Source organism: Asparagus officinalis, chromosome 6, assembly GCF_001876935.1.
Source record: "Asparagus officinalis chromosome 6, Aspof.V1, whole genome shotgun sequence".
NCBI classification, from domain to species: Eukaryota; Viridiplantae; Streptophyta; class Magnoliopsida; order Asparagales; family Asparagaceae; genus Asparagus; species Asparagus officinalis.
The window spans coordinates 18,200,023-18,209,582 of NC_033799.1; the positions used below are offsets into that span (position 1 = coordinate 18,200,023).

General features: G+C 37.5%; 1 protein-coding gene across 1 annotated transcript in view; it reads left to right on the forward strand.

The window, feature by feature from the left end:
* Positions 583–9,560, forward strand: part of LOC109846496 (polyadenylate-binding protein 3-like) — an 11,873-nt gene continuing 2,895 nt past the window's right edge. The window contains exons 1-5 of the mRNA XM_020415757.1: positions 583–998; positions 6,540–7,315; positions 7,400–7,477; positions 7,584–7,673; positions 9,299–9,560. The exon at positions 9,299–9,560 is cut by the window's right edge and continues 19 nt beyond it. Coding sequence (XP_020271346.1) covers positions 743–998; positions 6,540–7,315; positions 7,400–7,477; positions 7,584–7,673; positions 9,299–9,560 — 1,462 coding nt within the window. The 5' untranslated portion in view covers positions 583–742. The remainder of the gene's footprint in view (positions 999–6,539; positions 7,316–7,399; positions 7,478–7,583; positions 7,674–9,298) is intronic.

Consider the following 9,560-nt stretch of genomic DNA (forward strand, 5'->3'; position numbering starts at 1 on the left):
TCATGCATAAAATGATTGACCTATTATTATTTTTAACCATATTAAATACATGTGTAAAAAAATCTTCAAATGGGATCTTTTTAAGCATGGATATATCTTTAAATGAGCACTATGATTATCCATTATACTTGTCATCCCTATAATTTTTCTTAGTAAACATCAAGTGGTTGGTGTTTTTTTGTATTTGAGTTTTCTGAAGTTACTCATGATGACCAATTAGATGAATAGTTCACGTAGTATCATCACAAAAAATAAACACAAAAATAAATACACTTGCGTCACACTAGTAAAATAAAAAAAGACTTTTGCAATAACAGCTAGCATGAGCCCTGGCCCCACATCACGACCAAGCGGCAAGCTTTTCAGCCTTTTCACACTTTTTCCAATCCACGTCATCAGCGTGCACGTGTCGCACCCACAACGACCATGCTCAACACTTCCACACCCAAAATAATCCCCCTCACTAATCCCCATTACACGAACAAAGTCTCCGGGACCCACAATCGGCTCGGTGTAAGATTTTGGTCGGTAAAACTACTTAATTTTTTTCTTAACTTCGCCTCCTCAACAGAATATAAACCCCTCTCCCTCTCCCTCTCTCCTCCTCTTTCCGATCGCCATTTCTGCGACTTTCCCCAAAAAATTTATCCCAAAAAAGAAAAACCCAAAAAAACCGAAAAACCCTAGAAAACCCTAAAATCAACCTAAAATTTTGGAAGATCCTCTTCGATTTCATCCGTCAATGGCGACTCTATCTGCTCCCCCGACGCCGGCGGCTCTCTCGCAGCCTTCTCCTGTATCGCCGAACGCTTTGCAAGGAGGAGGATTTGCAAATGCCTCTCTTTATGTCGGCGATCTTGATGTCTCTGTTACCGAGGCTCAGCTTTATGATTTGTTTAGCCAGATTGGGGCCGTTGTCTCGGTTAGGGTTTGTAAAGATCAGATACGGAGGATGTCGCTTGGATATGGTTATGTTAATTATCAATCTCAGCAAGAAGGTAAATTTAGAAATTTAGGGGTTTATCTTTTAATTGGGTGATTTGTGGTATTTTTATTCCCCCCCCAAAAAAAAAAAAATAAAATAAAAAAATAAAATAAAAAAAATAAAAAATGATGCTTAATGTTTAGGGGTAGGGCTGTCCATCCGGGCCGGCCCGGCCCGGCCCGGCCCGGAAAACCGGGCCCGGGCCGGGCAAAACCCAAGCCCGGACCCGGGCCCGGGTGGTCCGGGCCGGGTCCGGGCCCGGGCCCGGGCCTGAGCGGGCCGGACACCGGGCCGGCCCGGTTTGTTTTTTTTTTTAATTTTGTTTTTTTTTTATTTTTTTAAATTTTAACAAAACCATAAATTATAAATTATTATAAAAAATGTCATAAATTTTATTAATAACTTGAAATGAAATGACATAAATTACAAGTACAAAAAATGATAAAAATAACTTCTTTATTAATAATCGGTAAATCCTTTACAAGTATAAATTTATTTCGAAATTCGTCGCATCACAATAGATGAGTACATCCCAACTAGGTTGGCACCTACTCACCCATATCACTATCATTTGCAACTTTTTTCGAAATAATTTAATTCAAATTTAAAGCTAAGAAATAAAAATTACAATTTTATGAATATTATCTAATCATTATATCTATCTGCTAGTCCCAACTCTTCAAATTTATCTTCAATCATAGCAATCCGTTCGATGCCTTGTGTTCGCTTCTCGTATCTCCACCAATCCTGTAAGCACATCACCGCTTGTACAGTATACGGATCTAAGCATGTCCTGTGGTCGTCGATCAAACGTCCTGCTGTGCTGAAAGCGGATTCCGAGGCTACAGTCGAAACCTGCACTGATAGTAAGTCACGAACCATGGTGGAAAGTATAGGATATGAAACTGATCCATATACTTTCCACCATTGCAAAATATCTAAAGCATTTCCTTGACATCTAACTAAAGAAGCAGAAAAATATTCATCTATTTCAGAAACATCTAATCCTGATGAAGTTCCAGATCCACCAGTTAGTTCAGCTACCATTGCATACCTATCAAAACTTACACTTTTACCTCGACCTGTGCTCGAAGCTGAAGGTGCCGAAGCTGAAGACTGTTGTGTAGCTACACCATATCTAGCTGCATACTCATCATATAAGGTTTGAAAATAATTTCTAATAGCTAAATAATGAGTAGTAGCAGTAAGGGTGGATCCATCATCTAAGTCTATAATCTGTCCACCATACAATGATTGTAACAAACTTCGAAGGCCAATTTCCTTCAAGCATGGATCAATAAGAACACCAATACCAAAAATATGAGGAATAGGCCTAAAATACTTATTAAATTTACTCTCCATTTGAAAAATTATATTTCCAAAAGTATCATCCATACGATATTTTGCAAAAAATTTTTGAATATTTAAAATTTGTAAAGCAGCTAAAGTAATAGTTGGATAATAACAACCAGATAATAACATAGTAGCATCATAAAAAACTTGTAACATCTCATTTAATTTACATATAACTGTCCATTCATCTTCAGTTATTCCATAAGCACTACCAGAGCTAGAACTAGAAGCATAAAAATTTATAAAATCATTTATAATTTCTTTATATTCTATTGCTACAGATAACATTGCATAGGTGGAATTCCACCTATGGTCAACATCTTTTGGAATTAGTCTAGGCTTATAATTTTTTCTTTTACAACATTGTTTCCATCTTTTAATTCTCATTTCAGAAGCATTATGCATATTAGTAACTGTTCTAACTTTTTCTATCATGGGTTTAATTTCAGAAAATGCACTTTGAACAATTAAATTTAAAATATGACAGATACATCTAACATGAAAAAGCTCACCATGACATGGCAATGACAAAGTTATTTTCAGAAAATCAACAGCTACATTATTATTACTTGCATTATCTAGTGAAAGAGTAAATATTCTTTGATCAATTTCTAGTTTCATAAGTTCTTCAACAATTAAATTTGCAACATTAATACCAGTGTGTGACTCTTCAATTGCAATAAAAGAAACAACTCTTTTAAACATTTTCCAACTTTCATCAATCCAGTGTGCTGTTATACATAAATAACCAGTTTGCACTCTAGATGACCAAATATCAGAAGTTAAAGAAAATTTGCAGTTTAAATTTTTAAAATAAGAAATTATTTTTCCCTGTTCCTCAACATAATATTTTAAAATATCACGTTGACAGGTTTGACGAGAAAATTTTGTAAATGCAGGATAAAAACCATCTCTAAATAAATCTTCAAATTCATCATCTTCTACTAATTTAAAAGGAAGGTTTTTAAGAACAATAAACCTGATTACGCATTTCCGGGCTCGGGCAGCGTCATAATTCCAACTGCCGAGGGTACCTGAAGAGGATGATTGGGAAAGCATAGACTGCCGGATATCACCTTGTAGATTTTGGCCTTTGTTGTGTTTTTCAATATGCCGTTTGAGATGGTTGGTGCCGCTCTTATGATGAGCTTTGAATATCTGGCCGCACAACGCACATTTCGCATTCTGAGAGATGATCCTACCGTGTTCATCCTTGGTGACGTCTATCTTCTCAAAAAAATTCCATACATCAGACCTCGGCCTTTTTGGAGCTCTTGGTGCCGTAGATTCGTCGCCACCAGATTCAGGATTAACACCGGTAGGATGAGGAGTTGTTGTAGGAGGACTCATCTCTGGATCGGTAGGAGTTGCATGTTGCTCTTCATAATCAGACCCAGAAGCCATTTGTTGGAAGTATTAGAAAATACAAAAGATTATAGGATAGTATATTAGTATGAGATAGTATAAGATTGTATAAGAGAGTAGTAGAGAGAGAAATAGATGAGTTTTGTTGTGAGAAAATGAATTGAAACCCCCCCTCTATTTATAGAAGCAGCCCCCTAGGTAAATGACCAAAAAACCCTCGAAAAATAGCCGTTTTTTGACCGTTTTAAGGGGCAAAACGGTCAAAAGACCAAATCTGGCCGTTAGGCCAGATTTGGCCCGGGCGGGCCCGGGCCCGGACCCGGGTTTTGCCCGGGTTTCCGGGCCCGGGCCGGGCCCGGGCCCGGGCACGACCGGGCCGGACACCGGGCCGGGTCCGGGCTCCGGGCTTTTTGGACACCACTATTTAGGGGTTTAGTGTAAAGATCAGATGTTTTATGAATTTTTTGTTGTAGATAGACCAGATTTGTCGTATATGCTTGTGCGAAGTTTGAGAATCCTAATGAAGAAGGTGAAATATAGCAAATTCATGATATTTTTAGATTATTAGCTCCTTAAATGGAGAAAATACTAGATAACCCAAGCATTTAGCTCAAAAACCCTAACTCGCCCCTATGTTTTGAAGATCCCCTTTGATTTTATCAGTTATTGATGATTGGCGAATCTCTCCTGTCCCCCAACACTGGAGGCTCTCTCTCTCAGCAATTTTTGCATCGCTCTGTGAATATAGAGCAGAATGGTAAGTCTGAGAAGCCATCTGAAGAAGGTTGAAGTTACGTAATTTAGTTATATATATTTTTAGACTTTTAGGGTTTTAAGTGAATGATTATTTGGGATTTTTTCGCATTAAGTTTATTGTTGAAGGACTAATTTAAACTTGAGGTCGCAAGACCTGGACATGGCCATATTCGTAGCCATGTAAATAGCAGGGGCATATTCCCAAAGAACAAACGAAAAGAAGTGAACTGTGTACGAGCTTCATGATGAAAAAGAATAGTACCAAGCAAGGCATACTAACAGTACACTGCTTGTATTAGCATGCAGTTAATTCAGCAAAGCTATACTACTCGCAAGTTAAAATAAGTTAGCTATGGCTATATTAAAAAGTCACTAAAGGAAGAATAAGCAAAACAAGGAAAACCAGCTATTAAGAATTTAAGATAGAAGAAAAATAAACAAGTGAAAAAAAAAGAGAAATGGTATCTGCTGATTTGTGTGCAGCCCGAGAAAACTTTGTTTCTTGCCTGTGCTCCTAGGTTTATAGGTTTGATTTTGAACATGCATGGGTTCCCTACTGGATCATTATCTCCTTTTTTTCTCTTTGAACTTTTGTATTGTTTACAGAGGATAACTGATTCCTTTGTTTTTTAATAGCTACAGTTTCATGATGATGGAAACACCCTGTTCTAATGAAAAATAAGCAAAACTAGACTCAAATAAAAATAAAGAAATAAACAAATATAGAAGAGAAAAATGGGTTGTGCAGAGCTACATGTAGCCTGAGAATTTCTTTATTTGCTTGCATTTCCTTCACATTCTTAGTTTAGCCATGCATGAGTTTCTTAATGGATCTCCCTTCCTCCCCTGCTCTCCCTCCTCCACCCTCTCCCTCCCTCCTCTTTCTCCCCTCCTCCTCCCTCCCTACCTCCCTGTGTGTGTATGTGTGTGGGCGCTCCCGAGTGTGACTTTGGTGATTTGACTTCGATGAATCTCAAGCTCTGTAACTGGAGTTCCTAGTGGTTTTGAATGGTGTGGCTTCATGAAGACGAAAATCTCCATTTTGGATGAAAATAAACGAAGATGATAAAGCTCCTCCTCGAATGAAAATGAGGGGCTTGAAGATGAGAAATATGTGCATGGGGAGACTAGATGCTGAAATACATGTAGAATTAAGGGGTGAGATGGAGGCAACATTAGATGTAGAAGATGGTACAAAACCAAGGAAGATGCTAGGCTAAAATCATCCTATCTAGTGATCTTCTTTTTGTTTGATAGCAAATTAAATAAAATATAGGTTTGTAATATTATCATTTAATTTCATTAATACATCAAGTTGACTCATCATGACACGAGAGAACTATAGAGCTTAACAAACACAATGGATTAGTACATATTGTTAAACATGTTACAACAAAAAGAAGATTACGTTCAAGAAGGTTCTTTAGAGGGGAAGAATGTAAGGGAGAAATAGGTCTTGAAAACTTCTCCTTTGCTTAGCCGTTGAATTTATTATATGGAATTAACACACTGATCCTCTCTCCTCGTAATTCGTAAAATTTTCCCTTTACGTTATTTACATTTTGGATAAAATATTTTCTACTCGTTTCTGATTAGGAGATGTCCAGGTTACATAAAAAATCGGTGACATATTAGATATTACATAAATTGAAGGTGTCAACATGTGACATTCTAGTTTCTTCATATGTTGCATATTGGATCCTCCCTCTGTGCGCTTACTGCAATCTCATTAAATAGCATGTAACAGTACACTGCACTGTAACTCATTATAAAGTCCTGGGAATACTATGATTCTGTAACTTGAGATTAATTATCATTGTTTTGTGTTCTTGTTCAAATACTTCTTGTGAAAAGAGTGGAAAATCTGTACAGTCTTATGTGAAATTGTCCCGCATTTTGGTTTGCCTTCACATTTCTCTGTTTTGACATATGCACATTGCTTCATTTGTTGGTATTTTGGCTTATTGGAGAGCAACATAGAGGTGTATATGCAGTTATACTCTATACTTATCTCTGAATTAAGCATTTGAATGCTTATTGTTAAACAACATATCCCTAATTATTGAGTGTTGGCCTGCAGCTACTCGTGCATTGGAGATGTTGAATTATACCATCCTAAATGGAAAACCTATCCGAATCATGTTCTCACTTAGAGATCCCAGCATAAGGAAAAGTGGATATGCTAATATATTTATTAAGAATCTTCATCCCACAATTGATAACAAAGCTTTGCATGATATTTTTATTTCCTTTGGTACTGTTCTTTCCTGCAAAGTGGCTACGGATGCCAATGGTCAGTCAAAGGGATTTGCTTTCGTACAGTTTGAACATGAGGAGGCAGCTCAAAAAGCTATCGGACAACTCAATGGGATGTTACTTAATGACAAACCGGTTTATGTTGGCCTCTTTGTTCGTAAACAAGAAAGAGATCGAGCAAACGGATCTCCAAAGTTTAAAAATGTGTATGTAAAAAATTTGCCAGCATCTTTCACCGATGATAACTTGAAAAAAGAATTTGAAGCGTTTGGTGCAATCACCAGTGCAGTAGTTATGAGAGATGAGGATGGAAATTCTAGAGGCTTTGGTTTTGTAAATTTCGACGAAGAAGATGCTGCTTCAGCTGCAGTTGAAGAACTCAATGGCAAAACTATAGATGACAAAGTTATATATGTGGGAAGGGCCCAAAAGAAAGCTGAGAGAGAAGCTGAATTGAAAGCAAAATTTGAGCAGGAGAGGACTGGAAGATTGGAAAAACTTAAAGGGGCTAATCTTTATCTGAAGAACCTTGATGATTCAATCAATGAAGAAAAACTTAAGGAGTTGTTCTCACCATTTGGTGACATAATTTCCTGCAGGGTATGAACCTTCTGGACTCACATATGTTTGTTCTTTATTAAGGAATAACATATCGAATTTGCAAAGCTTGTTTTTTCTATTTAGATTATGCTTGATGCGCAAGGGCAGAGCAGGGGATCTGGTTTTGTGCAATTTACCTCTCCTGATGATGCTAATCATGCTGTGAGTAGGCCTTGCTATCTAGCTTTAACTTTAATTTGAAGAAGATAGAAGCAGAAAAGTCTGTCTCGAAATACACAAGACATAACTGACATAAAATACTGTTCAGGTCACTGAAATGAATGGAAAGATTATTGGGAAGAAACCATTATATGTTGCTGTAGCACAACGGAAAGAAGAAAGACGGGCAAGATTGCAGGTGCAGATGTATTTACAGTGCATTTTGTGTACTTTGATTACTTTGATGGCATTGAATATACTATATTTCTCAGTTCTCCTATTTCTTCTTGAAATAATTCGCATAGTCCTATTCTTCACATTTTTCCATGTCTTGTCCGATTCTTACTGTCAGCACAACAGACCTTTATGTTACCTGTTTTTTTTCTTCCTCCTCCATTCCATTCTTTGCTTCACCTTCGATTAATTTTCTCCTGTACTATTTTCTTTATGTGTTTTAAAATGATGTCTTTTTCCTATATCTTTCCTGATTCTCCTTTCTTGCCTCCTTTTTACCTCCAAATCCGCACCAGTTTGATTATCAGCAGAGAGCATCTTAGATATCTGCAGCTAGTAGTTGTATTTGTCATTGTTAAGATGCTCGGAGGCTTCCTGATTGTTTTTTACTTGGGAAGGATGCTCGGAGGCTTCCTGATTGTTTTGTACTTGGGAAGGATGTTCAGTCTTTGTTTATTGTGATGTATGCTGCACCTGAGCTGCTAAGTTAGTTTTGCCAATAGACTCCACCTCAGGTTGGATCTTTTAAAGCCTAGATTATTTCTGTTCCATGAACCTTTTTGCTACCATAACATATTTCGCTCAAAACTGAACACATGATAGGTCAAAAGAACTCAAAATTGAAAACATGATGATCAAAGGAACTTTGTTTTACTAATAGACCCCCACTTCAGGTTGGACCTTTCACAGCCTAGATCCGTTCCATGAACCTTTTTGCAACCTGTAACATATTTATCTCAAAAATTGATTAGTGAAAGTTAAAAGAACTTAATATCAAAAGCTTGACTTCCTTATTTACAACCTTTTTGGTCTCCAGAATTGGTTATTGTTGTAACTCTTTGTTGATAAACTGTGTTTAGACTTAAATGAAGTAATGAACTACGGATAGGATGGAACGTTAAACCATACTTAATAGTCTTGTTGCTGGCTTTTTGGACCTGAAATTCAAACTAAAATTTCCTTTTGCTGGCTATCGCAGCTCAATGTAGGCCTTCTTTCAACTAGTAAGCATTTACCGGTACCAGTTCCTTTTTCTTCGTCACTGCTACAAAGTTGCATGAGATCAAAACTTTTTCTTGTCCTTTTCAAATCCTGGGCTGTTTTGTTCTCACTAATGTAATAGTTTTTATTGCAAGTTGATATAAATGATTTCATATATAGGGTTAATTGCACATAGATTCCCTGTAGATCGTCTTGAATTTACTACCCATGTTTCATCGTTTCTGGTAGAACCCATGGGTTAATTTTTTATTACTTTTTTTTTACCCTCAGATAGACGCACTAATTTCACCCAGGGCAATACTTGCCAAAATATTGCGCGGAGTAAAATAGTCAAAAATTTAACCTGGGGGTCTATTTGCAACAATGAAACTTTAGGTGTAGTAAGTTCAAAACAACGATAATAAGGAGGGTCTATGTGTGCTTGACCCTTTCAAAATTATGTGCCCTTTCACATTTTTCTTTTTCTCTGCGATGAAATGTTGACATGATATTCATTGAACATGATTTACTGTTGTCGCTTTACCATTGTTTTTCTCTTTTCCCCCATTTTGCCCTGATGCATGTTTTTCCAATTTATACGTTCTGCAGGCCTATTTTTCTCAGCTTACTGCCCCAGGAGCTGTGTCGCCTATTCCATCAATGCCTGGATACCATCTAGGACCACCTCGGCTTGCACCTCAGCAGCTATATTACGGTCAAGGCGCTCATGGTCTCATTCCACCACAACCCTCTGGCTTTGGTTTTCAGCAGCAACTTGTTCCGGGAATTCGGCCTGGTGTGGGTCCAAACTTCATGATGCCTTACCCCCTTCAGAGGCAAGGACAGCCTGGACAGAGGATGGTTAGGAGAG